This window comes from Cyprinus carpio, chromosome A5, assembly GCF_018340385.1.
Source record: "Cyprinus carpio isolate SPL01 chromosome A5, ASM1834038v1, whole genome shotgun sequence".
Classification (NCBI taxonomy): Eukaryota; Metazoa; Chordata; class Actinopteri; order Cypriniformes; family Cyprinidae; genus Cyprinus; species Cyprinus carpio.
Window position 1 is genome coordinate 36,143,480 of NC_056576.1, and position 20,584 is coordinate 36,164,063.

General features: G+C 37.2%; 1 protein-coding gene across 2 annotated transcripts; it reads left to right on the forward strand.

The window, feature by feature from the left end:
* Window positions 1–1,000: 1,000 nt before the first annotated feature.
* LOC109055939 (transcription factor COE2) lies at window positions 1,001–20,583 on the forward strand. 2 transcript variants are annotated; one of them, XR_006160133.1, is made up of 16 exons: window positions 1,001–1,562; window positions 3,049–3,205; window positions 3,604–3,661; window positions 3,938–3,993; window positions 4,111–4,184; window positions 5,568–5,636; window positions 13,924–14,005; window positions 15,797–15,938; window positions 16,151–16,281; window positions 16,411–16,537; window positions 16,867–16,955; window positions 17,056–17,121; window positions 17,900–18,077; window positions 18,405–18,499; window positions 18,709–18,876; window positions 19,643–20,583. XR_006160133.1 is itself a non-coding variant. In XM_042757094.1 (16 exons), the coding sequence occupies exons 1-16, from the start codon at window positions 1,429–1,431 to the stop codon at window positions 19,672–19,674; spliced, it is 1,749 nt and encodes a 582-aa protein (XP_042613028.1). In that variant the 5' UTR covers window positions 1,002–1,428; the 3' UTR covers window positions 19,675–20,567. The 2 variants fall into 2 exon arrangements, 1 of the variants encoding a protein (XP_042613028.1); XM_042757094.1 differs by having other exon boundaries at window positions 1,002–1,562; window positions 18,405–18,590; window positions 19,643–20,567.
* Window position 20,584: the final 1 nt, after the last annotated feature.

A 20,584-nucleotide genomic window follows, 5' to 3' on the forward strand; every position in this document is an offset into this window, starting at 1 on the left:
GGTTATATAGGGGTGGAGCCTCGTATTTACTTTGTATTAAACAAATACAATTTTATACGAATCAGAATGTGTACGAAATTCGTGAGATCGGGTTGGTTAGTTACATTCACGGGTAAAGCTAAGAAATATTTATTAGGCTATCGATTACGAAACTACATCTATTTTTTCATATAATACAAATGTAGCAGTGTTGTGGCTGTGATCTATCCGTTACAGAGTGCGCGTGGATTCCGCAACAGGTCACAGACACAGCTGACTCCTGGGCGTGCTGGCAGATGGCCGGTGTAAGCCGGGTGTGTGTGTGTGTGTGTTCGGTGGGTGGGTGGGGGGCTCACATTCATTGTTTAGTTATTTGAGCCCCACGCACAGACAATAACCCCATCCAGTAGCAAGAAAAGATGGAAAAGCTTCTTCTTACACAGAGGAAATAGTCTAAAAAAAAAAAAAGTTGAGAAAAATCTCATTGTTTTGGCCGTCTGCTGCTTTCCACCCGCAGATGTCGGTCGTTCAAACTCATTTGCTATTCGTTTCTCTTTGATGCATTAGGCTACATTTTTATTCTAAATAAATAAGGAAAAGAAATAGGCCTAGTCCTAAAAACAAACAATAAGCATACGTAGCGAGTCTTGTAAATCCATGCAACAACGATTTTTTAATTTCTAATTTCGTTTCCAAAGATGTGTCCTGTTTGTTAGCTGATTTGGCAGCTGATGTGCTCTAAAAAGGCTAGTCCAACGAACAGGCATTAACTGAATATATTATATATATATATATATTATATATATATATATATATATATATATATATATATATATATATATATATATATATATATATATATATATATATATATATAGCCTATATATAATTTTTCCCCCCATTTGCTAAGCGATGTCATTTGAATACATTTCAACAAACATTCAGTTCCCGCAAGAACGTCTTTATAGGACTTTCTCCTTCCTCCGGCTCCGGCTCCGGGTTCGCTCCTCCTCTTTTCCGAGCTCCTGCAGCGCAGCTCATTCATCCTGTGGGTCCCTGCAGCAGCATCATCACGGTCTTCTGCTCTTACGACTTCCATCCTCTACAGTTCCAGCACATCACCTCTGCAGAGCGTCTTGTGGATGGTTTAACTCCTACCTCGAGTGGCTTTGTTTGCAGCCGTTGTTCGGTGAATGGTGCTCGCGCGGAACAGGTGAGCGGCGAGCGCACTGCAGGTAGTTTGGATGGGTCTCGAAGAAGTGATCCACGCCAAGACTGCAAGTTTCCGAAAGACTTACAAGAAGAAGAACTGGGTAACTCACGGACTATTTCGGAGAATCTAAAAGCTGGGGAAATCGTCACATCTACTGTGTGAAACGCAGAATTTCCAGAACATTTTGATTGTGGATTTGCACAGGAGGTTGCCTTGTCATTGCAAACTTGTTGTAAATGTTTGGGAGTCAAGATCACCCGACTAGAAACATCACTGGGTTGAAAGTGGGGAGTTTTGAAGAAGAAATGGACCCTGTTCGTTCCTGGGTGCGGAATGTCGGCGTTATTGATGCAAACACAGCGGCACAGAGGTAGGCTCTTCTGCACTGATGCACACTCAATTATTTGAATTAGCTGAAGTCTTTACATGCATGTAAAAATTAATCTGTATTAACTGTCCAGTCTTCTGATTATAGCCACGACACAGATGTTAAACTATTTATTTACTATCCAAAACAACAAGGCATAAATTTAAGATTAAAATAAGTTTCAACCTAAACGATTGCACGAGTTGTCGAAATATTTCTCTTCAGTAGCTCGCGCGTTATGTTTTATATGTATATTATTAATATTTATAGAATAGTAGTAATAGCTAGTCCACTACATTCTTTTAGGTTAACTGTATGAGTAGCTATCTTTTGTTTTTTATAACATCGCAAAAATAGTTAGCAACAGGTCTTCAATAGCTGGAGGTGACAGTCTCGAGCCGAGCAATACAGTGATACCCGGGTTGTGTCGCGATGATGATATTACATTTAAAGCGCCTTCACACCTCACTTGAACGACGATTGTTTGTGACGTTCTTTCTTTTCATTCCTTGCTCATATGAAGAGAAGAGTAGCGTAATATTCTTTGAGAATCTGTTTAATTCATTATCGTCCGACTGATATCCGATACACAAGTCAATAATCTTAATCTGAGGAACTCAAAATCAGATGATTAAAAGTGGACTGCAGTGGTGATAACACTCCTGATTAGGGTTAGATAAGTATCTTAATATGAACGAAAACACACAAATCTACTGCCTGCCCCTAAGTTTTGATCGATTTCCCCTCTCTCTGATTTCATAATTCTATAAATGAATCGATATTAACAGAGCTGCGTTTCCACAAAATATCCTCTGAGAGACCACTCACGCGGCCAGACAACTGCTTGTTGTTAGACATACATCTACATGAATAATTATTTATTAGATGTCAATCTGCTTTATGATCTGCAGTGTATTTTGTTATTGTAGCTTTTTTTTTCTTCACGCTTGTGACAAATTTTATTAATCTCCATTTTCATTATTTAATCAAATGATACATTATTAGAAAAATTACCACTGATTTGTTGGACATTGTGCTTTCTAACAATGTGTCTTCATATGATCAAACTCCTCAAATATCTGATACTGCTGCAAACACAAAAGATTGGTCCGATTTTATTTTTCCTCAAAGATTTAGCTTTTACATTAAAAAAATGGTGGGAGTAACTAATACAATCTGAACTTTTTTCTAATATTTTTATAGTGACAGTATGCCCAAATAAACTTTTTAGGCTTAAAATAGTTCCTGTTTTCAGCAAGACTAGGTTAAAAAGATTCAGACACAAGCATTGTTATTAGAGTATTCAGTGGAGATTCAGATGTTGAAGTATTTTTCATTATCATCTTGTCAAAGACATGCATTTAGAACTGTGTTGAATTTAGAGGATGCTATTGTATCAGTATATGTTGAAATGAACTGTGAAAACAGTGTGAAAAAAAATGACTAAATCAACCGTTTGTGTTTATTCTCCCAAACCCTGCACCTGTAGTGGAGTGGCCTTATCCCGCGCTCACTTTGAAAAGCAGCCCCCCTCCAATCTCCGAAAGTCCAACTTCTTCCATTTTGTTCTGGGACTCTATGACCGCAATGGGCAGCCCGTGGAAGTGGAGAGGACCGCATTTGTTGACTTCGTGGAGCAGGACAAGGTATTCTACAGCATGCTTCACAGGACTGAACATAGCTGGATTTCTGATGATGTTTCATACAGTTTAACACCGAGTTAAAGCTTGAGCTTGGCAGGTTCTCAAACTCTAAAAAAGCACCTACAGTTTTTTATTCGCTTTATTTGCCTGTATTTGCATTTAACATTACGATACATTCTGATCTATCCCTGATCAATCTGAACAAGAAGAGATGCAAACGAAATCTTTGACAGTAATACCATTCGCTTCTGAGTGATAAATGCACCAATGTCATATATTGCAGTACCTTTATATAGTTGCACTTTGTAGACATTACTGTACGCTTGTTTAAATGTTAATTTTGCGTAATCAGAATTCTTTGTTCTTGCCATGTCTCTCCTTGCTGTTCTTCTGAGGAGCAGACGGGGGAGAAGACCAATAATGGAACTCACTACAAACTCCAGCTCCTCTACAGTAATGGTATGCTCCTCATTTATCATCACATATATACATATTTATGTCCATTTAGAGATTGTTCTCTTTGTTGGGACATATAGCAATCAACATTTATTTTGTGCAGCACAAAAAAAAAAAAAAAACCCAGAAAAAAATAATAATAAGGTGATCACATTATGCATTAAATGAACATTTAAAATTCTTATTTTTGATTTCTTAACGAAAGAACTGATTCTACTCTCTCCTATATTTGACCCGATGGAAGTGTGGTTACAAATTAAATGTTGTTTTTATTCACAGGTGTTCGCACAGAACAAGACCTTTATGCTCGTCTCATTGATTCTGTCACGAAACAGGTAAAGCAGCACCACCTTTTCCAGAGCTAAACATCTTTTAGTCACAAGAAACATTTTCTTAATTTCGCTCTATGATGAGTCGATGACCTCTTTTTAATTCTGTTCTACATGGTTCAGCCTATTTCATATGAAGGACAGAACAAGAATCCAGAAATGTGCCGTGTTCTGCTAACTCATGAGGTCATGTGCAGGTGAGACAAAACACAATCAAATTTATTAAATTTATCTGCGAGGTGCAACTTAAGAAAGCATGCGGCAGATTCAGTTTGCTGTATAATGACCCATACTCCAGCCACTTTTAGATCACAACTCTACCTACACCCTTAAAAATAAAGGTTCTTTATCGGCATTAGTGCTTCAATGAAGAACCATGAAGAGCATTTATGGAACCAATGTGCAAAAGGTCCTTAATAGTGGGAAAAGCTTCTTCAGGTTATTAAAGTATTCCTCACACTGTGGGAAAAAAAGAAGTTATTTTAGAAAATGTTCACTGAAAGGTTCTCAGTTCTTTTTTTAGCACAAGTAATGTAAACAAAGATGACCTATCACAGGACAAGGCCACAGCCCCTCATAATTAAGGGAAGATATGTATAGATGAACTCTACACAATATTGATTAACATTGATTTATGACTGTTTTCGGACCCTAGACCATTTGCTCAGAACACCACCAAATGAATCCACTTAAATGCAGCAATAATACACACGGTCTTAGGTAACAAGTTAATAATAGCAGCTGTGTTTGAATCCCTAGCTAGAAGTTTACATAAAAGAAATACATCTACAGGATCATGCTGCATGTCCAGCTGCCTACTAACTAAAAATGTATTTCTAGAGTCAGTTTCACTCTAATGGCACATTAAGGAAATTCTGCACGAAAAAACACCTCCACACAAAATTCCCAATTGCGGATGCCTATTGAAATTCGAAAATTTGCAGAACAACAGTAAACGTGACCTGCAATGATCACTTAAGAGTGACCACAGACGATGCTAAATATCATGAATGGAATGATTAATAACACACATTTTCTGTACAGAATAAGCACAAGTTAATATCTATAAGGAGACAAAAAAAAAAGACAGAGGGTGTGCGGTGACCTCAGGCTCGAGGACAGCGTTAGGGAGGGCGGGGGGTGGTGGTGAGGGGGGTGTTTCAGAATTGGCTCTGCCCCCATTGTGTAGCCAGCAGATGCCCGAGTGGGCGCTCACAGCTGGTTAATAACAGAGCTGATGGGGAAGGGGTGCAGAGGGCAGGCGACACAGCTGGGGAGTGACTCTGTCTGACGGGGGGGAAAGGAGAAAGCATATAGGCAGATGGCCAGGGGTGGGGGGCACTTTTGTTATGCTGGTGGCGTGGTGCATGAGATGGGGGATTGTGTGTGGGAGGGTGACGTGCCCTGAACAGACAGGAGGTCCACCGATGCTGTGTGTGTGTGTGTGTGTGTGTGCTTTAGAAGCTTGATCATTCACAATCAATGTGACAGACTGCTGGCCTGCCTTTTCTGAGTCTTAATTGTAGTGGTCTTATGGAGCAAGTTTTAATCATTCATTATCTTCTCTTTTTCATACCAAGTCGCTGCTGTGAGAAAAAAAGCTGCGGCAATCGCAATGAGACACCATCTGACCCTGTCATCATTGACAGGTAAGTCCGGATACGAATCTTATGTTTTTAACTCAAACAGGAGCATGTTTGAGGGAGTTATATACACACAGTCCACATTAATGATTTGTGATTCAAGGGATGGAAAACTTGAGATATAAGGGATCTCAGGGGAGATCTCAGTTGGTCAACTTGGTCGATGTGTGAAGAGTTTCAGTAATATTTGACCTTTAGCAAGTGATTTGGAATTTTCTTCTTTATTCTTTGCCTTCTTGCTGAGAAAGGATCAGTTTCTTACTTATTTTCTCCTTTTTCTATTCACTACAAAAAAAGAAGAAGACGCTTTGTTCAGTACAGATTGTGCCACAGCAGCTTTACAGTGACTAACAAGAAAATAATGCTTCAAGAATGCAAAAAAAATCCAGTTCTTTTGTAAAGCAGCTCTAAAAAGAGGACAATAGTACACAGTCAATATTTCAGTTAAAGTCAGCTGACTAGCCCAAGCTGTCCTCAGAGATATGGATAATATAGTTTCAGATATCCTGTTGAAGCTAACATTGTTTATAAAGCGTCTCTGAGGATCTGCTCTGTCTTTCTCAAGTCAAGAGTGGAAAAACTGGACTCTTGTCTCTTAGATTTTCCCAGAATTCCTTAGCAGCACAGCTGTTTTTATAGTTTTCTCTGTGATTCTTCTCTCTCTCTCTTTCTGTCCTGTCTGTTCCCATCTATGTCTTTAATTCTCCAAACATGGCCAGACTTACCCAGAGTTTTCATAAAATGAGAGTTTTTTTTTTTGTGTGTGTGTGTGTGTGTGTGTGCTGTAGTTTATATATTGCCTCATTAGTGCATTATGATACTGTACTTCTCAAATCTGGTAAAAGTAAACAAACCATCCCCTGGAACTGTTGTATTTTTATTTATTTTATTATTAGTATTTTGTTTTATTATTATTATTGATTTTCCAGGGGGTGATGTTTATATTTAATATATTATAAAATAGTCTATTTGTTAGAAGCTCTTCTAGAAAATAGCATTTTTCAGGCCTAAATTCTACCTTATTTAGATTTTTTGGGCTAGTTTTAATAACCTTCACACTCTCGTTTTTCTTCATTTTCTGTGCCACCTACAACCTTTCCCCCTGATATTGATATAATTAGTCAGCCTCATCAGGATCCCTCCCCAGTGCATGTGGGAATTGTGATCCCAAAGCACCTACACCCCCCTCCTTTTTTAATCTGTGTCCGTTTTGTTTGGACCTGCTGCTCTGTCTGTCTCTCTCTCCAGCCCTTTTCTCCCTTCCCTTTTCTCCACAACTAATCCAGTTAAGAGCAGAAGGGGAGAGAATAGCTCTCAGCTGATCCTGAAGGAGGCTTTTGTCACATTATGCTCCCCACATCTATCCTCGGCTCTTCTCGCAGCCTAGCTTTTTATCATTACCTGTACACATGTTATATTGCATACTAATTTCTGCACTTTGTTTATGTTAGTTGGTTTATATAATTGCATGACTTATTATGTGCTTGTGCATGTGTTAGGATTAAATAGATTGAAAGACCAACTTAGTCAATCCAACAATCCACGACTGATCAATACCACCAGTGTGCTTCGGACACATACTTTGATCCTGTAGATGAAAGCTGCTATTTTTAAAATGTCTCATGCAAATTTGCATTGTAGTGGTGTATGTGAACCACTGATCTATACTTGAGTAAAAACCTGTATAAAAAAAACAATTTTTGTATATATAAAAATAAAAAAATAATTAAATATTTATTTTTAAAATTGTAAAATATATTGGGTTAAGGAATGGGTTTAAGTTAGTTTATACTATTTATAATTAGCTGTATTAAAATGATAGAAGTCTGTGCAATGTAACCATTCAGTTAAGTAACTGTGACTTTGTGTAAAAGTGTCGATTTAATTAATCTCTGTTGTTTTAGTGTTATGCAAAACAGGCCTAAAATGGATTAGGAAAAGTCTGTCAAAGTAGTAGCACTAATTATGTATGGGTTCATATGTAAAGAAAGAAAGAAAGAAGAGCTCTGGTATAGTCAAGCTTCTCTTCTGTGGTAAATGTACAGCTGTATGGCTAACAGCTTGAGGCTCAGCAGGTCAGTACCACACAGGTTCAATAAATGGATGCATGCGACCAGTGGGGGTGAAGAAAGAACTGTGGAAAAGAAAGAGAGGGCTGAAAGGGGATCAATAACACGGTGGGTTTTGTGGAAACAAACTTAAATAATCAATATGATATAATATATATATATATATATATATATATATATATATATATATATATATATATATATATATATATATATATATATATATATATATATATATATATATATATATATATATATATAGATAGATAGATAGATAGATAGATAGTATATTTATTTTTCTTTTGTCATAACTGTTTCCAAAAGTTGTCTTGATGACTGCTGAAAAAATACGTTGCTAATAATTTAGTAATCGGCAATATCTCCACAGTACTATACTGTACTAATGTAACCATTGAATGAATGAAATCCTGGTTTCAGGATTTATAAATTAAAAATAAATAAATAAATAAAAATGTAACAGCAATAAAAACAAACTGGTTACCATAGCGTTGTGTTCTCAAAGTCATGAGCCACAGCAGTGGTAGAAGGATGTTAACTCAAAAACAAGCATTAACACACTCGGGCTGTTGTTTTAAAGACTGGTCTGACAGACACTTCGTTCACATCTCTAGTTCTGTCTGCAATAAGTGCTCTGATTTGGGGGAAAAAATCTGAGTAATAGGAATGGTACCATCTGTCTCCTCTCACTTTGCTAATCAAACCCAGGGGAGAGCAAAACTATTGGATCAATAGGAAGACAATTAACTGATGCTGAAGGGAACCCAGGAGTAACAAATACAGGACGAGGGAAGGGATGGCGGAAAAAAATAAAATAAAATAAATAAATAAAAAGCTTCAAACATATGGCCAGTAGCAAAAGTTGGCATATCAATGAGAGAATGCGCAGAATTGTTTATGATTTAATGCAGTTCTGATCTCTGCCATACTCATTATACTTGTGTTGTTTCTACATGAGTGAATCACTAGCAGAACTTCCTGGACCGATATTTGGAATAGATATCTGAGATAAAGTAAACAGCCAACAGAAAAATAAAAGAAAACACATATATATATATTTTTTGAAAACAGTAAACAGTTCCTTACAAAAGTATTCAAACCCCTTCATACTCATTTCCATGGCCAGAGTTTCAAACCCCTTCTTTTTCACATTTTGTGTTGCAACCTGAAGCAAAAATGCTTTAAATAAAATTATTTTTACACTCCATACACATTATGGCAAAATAAAGAAAGAAAGAAAGAAAGAAGGAAAAGAAAACAAGAAACATCACATTACATGTGCTTTTGCTATGACACTTGAAATTTAGCCCATTTTTCTGGATCAACTTTTGAGATTTAATATTTCTAACCTTTGATTGGAGTCCATCTGCTTTAAATTCAATTGATTGGTCATGATTTGGAAAGGCGATTTCTGTCGCCGCTGTGAGAAACAGGGCTGCCTGTGGTGCTAAAATATAATGTGCGTGGCTAATCCATAGCAAATGTGTACATATGCAGACAGAAGTGTGAGGAGAGCGGGAGTGAGGAGCTGTGTTAGGGTGGAAATAGTAGAGAGACTGACAGGGCTCACAGCAGGCCTGCTGGGAAGCTGTCAATGGCCCTATCAACCCTGACCTGAGTCCTGACAGAGTCATCACACACACACACACACACACACACACACACACACACACACACACACACACACACACACGAGTCTGCTTTGTCTGATCTCTCACAAATGCACGTCTATGAAGTCAACTAATTCAGGGCATCTGTCCTGATGAACATATCCTAAAAACTGTGCACAAACAAGAGTGTATTTCTGCAGAGAAAGTGGGATCTCCTCCAGATTGCTGGCAAGCAGACACACACACAAACAAACAGAGGGGCCAGGCTAGCACCAGGGGGCATCATTAACTCATTAGTGAAATTTAAGACAGTCAAGCACCAATGCCTTCACACACACACACACACACACACACACACACACACACACACACACACACACACACACACACACACACACACACACACACACACACACACACACAGGCAGACATATATGTCCCAACACATGACATGTGGCGGAGGGGACATTTAGTTAAAATATCTCAAGATAAGTTGATGGCAAGGCTGCCAATTAAGCATTTTTTGTAGTATCTGTGGGAAAAATACAGTGCCTTTCAAAAGTATTAACCCCCCAACCCCCCCCCCCCACACACACCCTTTTTTTCCTCCTTGAAAACTGCATGCTTCTTTTTTTCCTTCTCAAAACTCACATCAAGCTGTTCTGTTTGAGACGTTCAGTAAAGTGAGTGCTGGCATCCTCCATTCAACCCCCCCCCCCCAACACACACACACACACACACGAACACACACACACACACACACACAACACACACACACACACACACACACACATAAACACACTCCCAATTTGGAAACAGATGTTGTTTGTCAGATCCTATCATTACTGGCTAATTAAGCAGACATCTTTTCCTCTTTTCTCCTGTCTGTCACTCTTGTATTCATGCAGATTGCTCTGCCTTTGTTTCCCCACAAAGATGAAGGCTTGTGCAGAACTCATTTTTAATTTTCTGCAATGGTTAAATAAATCTGCGCTTAAACAGACATACTCGGGACAAGCGCTGAGCATCATAACAAATATATATATGAAAAATATTTTTTTATAAGTAAAACTAATACAGTTGTATCTATGAAAGTACCATCTGTTTAAGTCGCTGTTTGTATGTACACCATCAATGGATTTAGCACCTTTTACTACTGTTTACAAAGTGCTTAACAGAAAATATGCACAAGCATTTACAGAAACAAAATGTGACATAACTGCTCGTTGGACTGAAAAACAAAGAACATGCATGTTGTTCAATTAATGCAAAATAGATTCTGTAAAGTTTCTAAGTAACTAATCAAATAAGCAAATTTGTGACATCGCCATGTGAAGTCCTTGTCAAGTTTCCTTGCTTCAGTTGCAACACAAAACTGGGAAAGCATGCATGATCAGGATGTGCACATCTTGTGGAGTCCACGCCAGCTCGAGTGCATGCTGACAGCAGAGGAAATGAAATAATGTTGATTTTCCAAATGCTATCACTTATATTTTCATGCTGATAACTCTGAAAAATGTAATAGAGAAACTTTACACAAAATAGAAGCTCTCACAAGAATTTAAAAAAAAAATCTTAAAAATAATCTTTTCAGAGTCCAGAAATGTTGATTGGTTGCTTTTATTTTTCTTAGTTGTGGAAGCAAGTGTGAAAGGTCCTGGTGTGGTATGTGGTGATGGAGCTATTGATTTTTAGAGCTGCTATGTGTGCCCTGTTAGTGGGGTCAGAGGTTGGGAACGTGCCCTGTTAACCCCTGGACCAGTCTGGCCCCAAAGTCTGCCAAGGGATTCTGGGAGCTCCGAGTATTTATGACCAGCTCTGGCTAACCTCTGCTACCCAAAACCCCTCTGAGGCTCCCCCACAATCCTCACCTACAACACACATTCAACACCAGATTTTACACCCCCCCCCTTTTTTTTGGATTGCATATTTGACGACAAATCCAATAGATACAGAAAGTGAATATGTTTGTGGGTAGTTCTGATACTTCATCTGTAATGAACAAATGGCTGAATCTCTGTAGTTGTTTTGGGCTGAAGGTAATGTTGTTGTGATATGGACTCAATCTCTGTGTAGACGAGCGGTTGTTCTCACACACATGTGGCATACAGTCGTTGATGTATTGCTGCTCAAACTTTTCAGCGTGTCAGTGTTTCGATGCTGCACATCTGGTTTCCTAATTTTCCTCCCCCTCTCTGTCTGTCATGACACTGTTTTGTTTTTGTAAGACGGAGCGGGACAGAGGTGAGATGGACAAGAGGAAACACTGATGAGAGATGGTTCTGAATCTCCCTCTCAGCCTTGGTTTCTGTCTGTGGTCAACAGGCTGTCCACTAATGAATATTACTTACTATTCAAGTGTTAAATATATCAAAAATACTCAGTTTTCTTCTAAAGTGTGATGAAACCAACTTCTAGCCATCACAATAAACATTTATTAGAGTTTCTTAGAATCCACAAATAAATGGCAAGATGATTCAAAATGATCAAAATGTAATATTTGTAAATACCTACTCATTCATTAATGCATATTTCTTTTTTCTATATAATTATAGTAATAGTAATCAAAACTATGGCATATTTTATGTGGGATGTTAGGAATTCTAAATAAATATAAATATATATATGAAGAGTTCATTTGCAAAAACAGATAACTCGGTTTTTAACAATTCTCAAAAATCATGTTTTTTCATTGGACATTCCAATTAATCTCAATCAAATTGCAGTTTTGTTATTCTGATTAGGTTAAAAAAAATTACAGCTAACTTACACAAAACACAATAAAAACATGATTACATGATAAAAAAACATTATTTTTGAAAATGTCAAAAATTATCACAGTTATCGGTTTATAATATATATAATATAATATATAGATAGATAGATAGATAGATAGATAGATAGATAGATAGATTGATTTTGAATCAAAAATAAAAACAGTAATATTATAGAATATTATTACAATCCAAAAGGACTGTTTTATTATATTTTGAAATATAATCTAAAAACTCCAGTCTTCAGTGTCACATGATATTTCAGAAATCATTCTAATATGCCGATTTGGTACTTCCGAAACATTTCATATTATTTTGAATGCTGAAAATCGTTTTGGCTATTTAATATTTTTGTGGAAACCATGATACACTACAATTTAAAAGTTAAGGGAGAAATTAATACTATTATTCAGCGAGGATGCATTTAAATTTATCAGAAGTGGCAGTAAAGATCTTTATAATGTTACAAAAGATTTATATTTCAAATAAATGCTATTCTTTTTAACTTTCAAGAAGTTATTTGACACATTTTAATCCAATTTAGTATATGGTAGTGTATTTAATTTTTGGTTACTTGATTAACTATATAGTAACTCATCATCCAAGACTTTTTTTTTTTCTAATGGAAATGAAAAGCTGTATCTTTTACAATTTTCCCAGTGAATTTTGAAAGTATTATTTTTGAATCAATTTAGTTCCAAATATGTATCACTGGTCCACTGTGAAGACCTTACTCCAGTTAACCTAAATATCACAACAGAGCAAAACTTGCATTGTTATTATTACACTTTTCCTCATGACACAACAGCGATGGAAGGGTGTTGTGCTGAAGTTGCAAGGTTTCCAGGAGTCCTAATTAATTATGCAAGATGGGTCTAATTATGATGCACTGAATGGATCCATGGCAGAAGGTGCGAGGCAGTGAGGCTTAGAGATTTGCATGCTAAGTGAGTGGAGGAGTGACTAATGCATGTTAATGCTGCGTGGCCCATGTGCTTTCATTTGCCTGCTTGCAGCTGTGCTCTATGATTTCATTAAGGGCTCAAATGTTTATCATGTAGTTAAAGTGAAAAGAATGGTACGTGGAGCTTGGGTCCGGTATGAAACGGCACACAAAACCTTGACAAGTGTGTTGTAAGACACTATGAGAGAGAGACAGTGGTTCAGATGCAGTGTTTATGGAGTGTCCTTTGTTAAAAAGTACAGATCAAAAGTACAACTACAGCCAATTAACTGGTCACCTTGGTTCAGTTTCTAAAACTGTGTCCACAAAATGTAAAAAAAAAAAAAAAAAAACAATAAGGAAAAATTTAAGGTTCTTTACAGAAAAACTGCTGGAGGATCATTGCTTTTTGTATATTGGGGTTATTTCTTATTAAAACAGCTATTAATATGTGACCACGTTTTGCATCTATATCTAAGTTTATTAATCCCAGTTATGGAATGAATTGCTGTTACGGCTATCTAGTAACAGGTAAACACAGTAAACACAGCCTTGCTGATTCAATGACAATTTGACATGCATTCGAAATGCAAGAAGTACGGAGAAACTATACTTAAGGGAAAGGATGGGTTCTGTGTCAAAAGATTGTTTATTAAGAGAATAAATCTGTCATGATGATCTGTGAAATATGTGGGCCTACTTTAGTTGAATTAAAGGTTTAAATATAGTTTTGAACAGGGGCATCGTTGCATATTGAGCTTCATATTACACACAGCTGTTGTCAACAGCAAAACATATGGGAAGTGAAGGCCATTCCTTCCTTGAATAAAACGTATGTGGCTTACAGTTTGTCTGTTTCTTTGTGTGTGTTTCCCACAGATTTTTCTTGAAGTTTTTCCTAAAGTGCAATCAAAATTGTCTGAAGACAGCAGGGAACCCCCGGGACATGAGGAGATTTCAGGTATCGATCATGTATACCTGTATGTAAAGAAAATGATTCTGCAAAGTGCAGAAATGTTTTGGTGTCTCTTAGGTAGAACCCACAGACTGTATTCCTTTTTGCAGAAGAAAAAAAAAATCTTTGTTTTATTTCCAGTAAAAACACCCAAACATCCTAAAAACAATGTATCTTTTTTTCTTTTAAAGATTTTATTTCTGTATTCCTTTTTGCAGTCAAGACATTAAAAAAACATTGTATGCAAGTTCTTAAGGATTTTTTATTTTTGCATTATATATATATATATATATATATATATATATATATATATATATATATATATATATATTTTTTTCTTTTAAAGAATATATATACTTTTACTGGAAAACAAGACAAATACTCTAAATATTAAGAATAAGTGTTGTTTGCAGTTTAGTGGGAGCTTTTCTTATGTATTTCTGGTAATATATACAGCAGTTCTTCTGGGGCCACCATGTAGTTTTATATAAACAGAGTGTGTGATTTATATTAAGTGTTTAAATACAATATCTCATAAGAGAGAGGGAGGGATCAGAAAAAGAAAAGCTGAAGAAGCAAGGATCATCAGGAAATCAGCCAAGGTGCTTCAGGAAGTTGAGTGATGGGCTCCAGATGGGGAAGGTCAGGCTCTGTGACCCAGGAAGTGCTCACTGGGGACCCTCCTGCTTTACTTCCTGCCACTTGTCTTTCACTACTGGAGTCACTATCTGACATTTCCGTCCCTCACTCTTCATTTCCCCGCTGTCCTTCCTTATTCATTTTTGTGCATTTATTTACATATTTTTGGAGTGTGACATTTCTTCTTCTGCAGCATTACTCAATTTTATTCCACATTTCTATGTGTTGTGTCTTTAGCTCGGCAGTCTTTTGCACATGTCAGCACTGAGTTGTCTCATATTATATTAACTAACTTTGGTTTCTCTCTGAAACAACGTCCAATTGAAACCACATTAGTATGTGGTTTGAAAACCCAATTAAAACAATATTTTTGGAAATGTATCTCAGTTTGAAAGGCCTCACTGAATGTCAAGTAGGTTTTTAATAATGACCTTACATGGTGGGATTTTAGCTGTCATATGAGCTTGTCAATGTTTTTGAACCATCAGAAGAAAACATGTCAAATTCATTGATGCCTTTTTGGTTGAGACTTGCCTCGTGCAAGAAGAATGATGAACCCAAGCAGCATGTTAAAAAAAATGTTTTTATCCAAAGCTATAGCAGCAACAAGTAATGCAACAAACTTCTCCTCTGACTCCATGTTTAAAAGAAAATAGTACAAAAATGGCTTATGGATATATAAACAGTATGGTGTCTTGTGAATTTAGTTCCTATATGAGATGTCAGGATGAACATGAGTCATCAATTATGGCAAGTAATGTAGATACTGCATATTTATAAAAGACATTTGTCCGTTGATAAAGAGAAGAAAAAGAAGAAATGAATCAGGAAAGATGGGGAAAAGAGTGAGAGTGTAAATGAGATTATTAGGCAAAGAATAAATGAGGAAACATATAAGGATGAGAACAGATAATTTTATCAATAAGAAGAGGGATGAGAGAGAAATGCAATACTTGTGGGGAATTCTCTAATTATTTTCTCTTACTCTCCTCTTTGGTTCCTATTTGTGTAATGCTCTTGATGACAAATGATTCAACCAGAGCTATAAAGCTGTGAGTTTATATCAGCAGCAGTAGAAGTTTCTAAAGATGACGCTGCAAGGACATCTTGTGGACTACTCTTTTTGTTATCAATAAATCTTTCTTTGCAATCCATCAGGTGGTTCTGTCCACTACGGTCAGTGTGGATGGTCCTGTCTTGGCCATTTCTGACAACATGTTTGTGCACAACAACTCCAAACACGGACGCCGCTCTCGAAGAACGGATTCACACGAGACGGCGGAGACTAGCATGGAATATGGTGAGATTCACGAGTTTTGTAGAGTAGAGGTTTGCATTAATCCTCAGTTATATACAAGGGGGAGGAAGGTTTTAACCATGAAGTTGGAAGAGCAGCTGTAAATGAGCTTGTTCTCTTGATTTGAAGGAGTAGAAAAGAGCAGCTCTGAGGGATGCTTCTCAGACCCTTGCATCTTTAATGCCCTTTTCATCTTTGTGGTTTCTGCACTACAGCTACTCCCTGTATCAAAGCCATCAGCCCCAGTGAAGGCTGGACTACAGGCGGGGCTATGGTGATTGTGATCGGGGAAAACTTCTTCGACGGTCTGCAGGTGGTGTTCGGGAGCATGCTAGTGTGGAGTGAGGTATGCATTGGAAGAGTATATCGAAGCAAGCTTTGACTTGCAATAAGGAAAGCTTTTGTAATATTTTACGTACCAACAGTCTGTAACAGTGAACCTTCAGAGCTTGTTTCTCTGTCATTATTCCTGCAGTTAATCACTCCTCATGCAATCCGAGTTCAAACGCCCCCTCGACACATTCCAGGGGTCGTAGAAGTTACACTGTCTTACAAATCTAAGCAGTTCTGTAAAGGAGCTCCGGGCCGCTTCATCTACACAGGTGAACACACAGCAAAACATTGCCATGTTTGTCATCTTCTGGCTCATCTGATAGAAGTTTTGAGTTTGGCTGAGCAATGCAAAATGGTTGAGAGTTTGGAAGAATCTTTTTTGGAAACAATTATTATTTTTCCAATTCTGATTGGTGCCACTATAGTGAAGAAGACATACTTCATATTTAACAATTTGTGTACACAAGACTAATAATAATACTGAGGACGAGAGTGATAATGGATTCATTACCTAATTCTGTTTTATGAACTACATTACATACTATGGGATTTATGCAGACAGTGGAATATGTGAATCACTTAATATGATTATCTCTAGCGCTGAATGAGCCAACTATTGACTACGGCTTCCAGAGGCTTCAAAAGCTGATCCCTCGACATCCCGGTGACCCTGAAAAATTGGCAAAGGTTAGTGAACACTGCTATATGCATATAACTGTTAATAAATAAAAAGTACCCATAAACATTTTTTTTAAACTATCTCTGGAATTGATTTTCTCTGTCTTAGGAAATGTTACTTAAAAGAGCAGCAGATGTTGTTGAATCACTTTATGGAAATAGCACCAGCAATCAGGTAAGCACTGAAGTGCAGTAGATACAGAATACTGTCTGTGGCATCGGGAGCTAATATTGTATACGTTAAACATACAAATGGAGGACAGATGTCTCAGATGCTTTTATTTAACACATTTTTTATCTTTCATTTCTTATGACATTATCAGCACAGCAGTTTGGGTAATAACTGAACTAAAAGACGTCTTAAAACATGAATTCCATGATTTGTTTTTAAATTTAGTTCCCGTTTCACAAGTTTTCCTTGATGATCTTAAGATGATTATTATTCAACATAAAATAAACATATTCCATAGTGCATCATTTGTGCTTCTGTGGAAGCAAAGGCATTTGGTCAATGAAACAAATTAGCTTATATGTACGTTCATAGCTACATATTAATGTTTCCAGTTCATACAACATATATTTAATTACTTAAAGGGACAGTGCACTCAAAAATAAAAATTCTGTCATCATTTGCTGACCCTCAATTTGTTCTAAACTTGTGTGAGTTTCTTTATTCTTTTGATTATAAAAGAAGATATTTTGAAGAATGTTGGTAACTAAACAGTTCATGGTAGCCATAGACTTTCCATACTATAGAAGTCAATGGCTACCGTCAACTGCTTGGTTACCAACATTCTTTAAAATATCTTCTTTTGTTTATCAATTTGAGGGTGAGGAAATGATGTTCATTTTAAGGGAAACTATCCCTTTAACATGAGCCATATCACCCAATAGGTTTTCCTGTTGTGCATTGCCGTCAATCAAAACTTTTCTTTGATATTGTGTTGGCGCAGGACATGTTGCTAAAACGGGCTGCAGATATAGCGGAGGCTTTGTACAGCGTGCCACGACCTCACAGTCAGCTGCAGGCCATGCCGAGTTCCCCGGTCCATGGCAGCGTCATGGGCCTCAGCTCTTATCCCACACAGCTGGGTGTAAGCATTGGAGAACCTGGGCAAACCAGCAACCAAGGTTAGGACCCGCAGACAAGTACCCTACGATTGAGAAGTCTTTGTCTTATTCAGTGTTATAGATAACTGTGGATACCAATACATCTCATCTCAACAGATTTATTGAATGGTTATGCTTGACTTTTCATATCAACACCAGCTTTTGTGAGAATGATTCCATTTAAGGTTTTAAGAGTTGAATGTTTATATATGTATTATGCATCTGCCTGTACTGAAGCTCAAACCCACAACCTTTGGGTTTCAAGTCTGACTCTCTAACCATTAGGTCACGACTGCCCCTGACTGACTGGCTGTATTAGTATTGTGATTTCTCTTGTTTTTATTCAAGGTTACACCCGCAACCCAAGCAGTTTGTCCCCACGGGGCTACCCTTCAGCATCGACCCCTCAGCAGTCCATCTATGGATCCAATGGAGGCATGAATGTGAGTTACGGGGCAGTGCCCATGAGTAATCTGGGTGTTTCAGGGTCACCTGGCTTTAACAGTGCCTCCCCAAACAGCTCTCCTTATGCTAGTGAGTTTCAGTTTTGTTGTCTTTTATTCACAGTTGCTTCTGCTGAAAATACAGTATGAATTTTGACAGTCAGATAAGTATTTTGTTATAATCAAATCACTATCACAATTTATTTCAGTCATGCCCTCTAGCCCCACTGTACCAGGCTCCAGTTCCTCATCCTCCCTCTTGTCCTTCACATCTTTCCCATCCTCCATCAAACAAAAAAGTGCCTTTGCTCCTGTCCTGAGACCTCAGGGTTCTCCATCACCTGTCTGCCAAACCTCAGGAGGGTCCAGCTTTAGAGGTACAACTGTTGATCACAGACCCTCTTTATAACATTTCCAAAAATGTTTTCTTTTTTTAACTTTCCAGAATGATCAGGGATTCTGTTTGGATACTGTACTGATTAAAGGAATACTTCACCTAAAAATGAAAATTTGCTGAAAATGTGTTCACCCTCTGACCAGTTTCTTCATCAGGTTTGTAGAAATGTAGCATTGCATCAGTGTCTCAGCAATGGATGCTCTGCAGTGAATGGGTGCCGTCAGAATGAATGAATGAAAAACATCACAATAATCCACAGCACTCCAGTCCATCAGTTAACATCTGGAGAAGACAAAAGCTGTGGGTTTGTGAGAAACAAATCTCATTCTGACGGCACCCATTCACTGCAGAGCATCCATTGCTGAGACACTGATGCAATGCTACATTTCTACAAACCTGATGAAGAAACAAACTCATCTATATCTCGGATGACCTGAGGGTGAATACATTTTTAGGTGAACTTTTTCTTTAAATGTCATATATAAGTATTACATTTTGTGTGTCAACAGTAACTCATCATTTATTTTCTTGCTATGGCGATACAGGCACAACATAGTAATTGTTTATTGAATCATCTCTTTGATATAGCTACGTCAGCTATGCATTATTAAACCATATGAACCTTCATCTTCATTGTCATTGTGTGTATCTACAACCCAGTGTGACAAGCTGCATGTTACTGTCACTGAATAAAACCTAAGAATATATAGAATTAGAAATATAATTTTTTTTTCTTTCTTTTCCAGCAATGACAGGCCTTGTGGTTCACCCAATGTAGAGGATGAGTCTTTTCCAGTTATAAGCTCTACAGACAGTGGCCAGAACTAGACTGACATCAACGTCGTCTCTGTGAAAAAGATACAGTTGTCTAATCTTCTGATGAAGAGCCATCAAGAGAATTAGAGACAAAAACATTTTGGGAACCTTCTTAAGACGTATCCACTCTATGCACACTGTTTGCCTCTGATTGTGAGGAGGTTGCCAAAGGGATGGTGTTACTTAAAGGTTCTTCCAGCCACAAAATGCCAAAAGACGTATAATTTATCATGAAACACAACTTAGTGACTTAAGACTGTTACACCTGTCTGGCCATGTGTTCCTGACAGACACACTGGTCAACAGACTTTCACCGCAGTAGATGCCAGTAAAAGGGATGTCAACTGTGTCAAAGATTTTTTACCATATGCTTATAGAGCTACATCCTTAAACTGAAACTATGTTTTTAAAAGCATATACCAGGCTTTTCATTTAGAGAAACAGAAAATGTCTATTTAGGTTTAGATTAATGAACTGATTACCTCATATATTGACTTATTTAATGAGAAAAACGATATAAGTTATATTTTTAGGTTAAGTTCTAATATAAGGAACCATAATTGTATTTGCTATTGTTATTGTTATCTAATTGAATTTGTTTTCTGTAAACATTTTATATGTTGTCATTTTGTTATTCATATTAAAATAGTGGCTGTAGATTTTTACATGTGAGAGTTTTGTTGTTAAATTTACAAACAAATATTCCAGAGGACTGGAAAATCAAGGATTAAGTAGTTTAGCATATTCTGATCACTAATCACTTCCACTCTTCACATTAGTGTTCTCACTGTAGTATCCCTTCAAAATATTTCTGACATTCATTAAAATCTCAAGGCATTTTTTTTTCTCTTCCACATGGCCATTATTTCCCA

Bases quoted from the DNA above. Each gene is read 5' to 3' on its own strand.
- LOC109055939 (XM_042757094.1), top strand. From the start codon at position 1,429: ATGTTTGGGAGTCAAGATCACCCGACTAGAAACATCACTGGGTTGAAA. The intron at 1,563-3,048 runs GTAGGCTCTTCT...CTGCACCTGTAG, and splicing joins GCAAACACAGCGGCACAGAG to TGGAGTGGCCTTATCCCGCG. The intron at 18,877-19,642 runs GTACAACTGTTG...TTTCTTTTCCAG, and splicing joins AGGAGGGTCCAGCTTTAGAG to CAATGACAGGCCTTGTGGTT.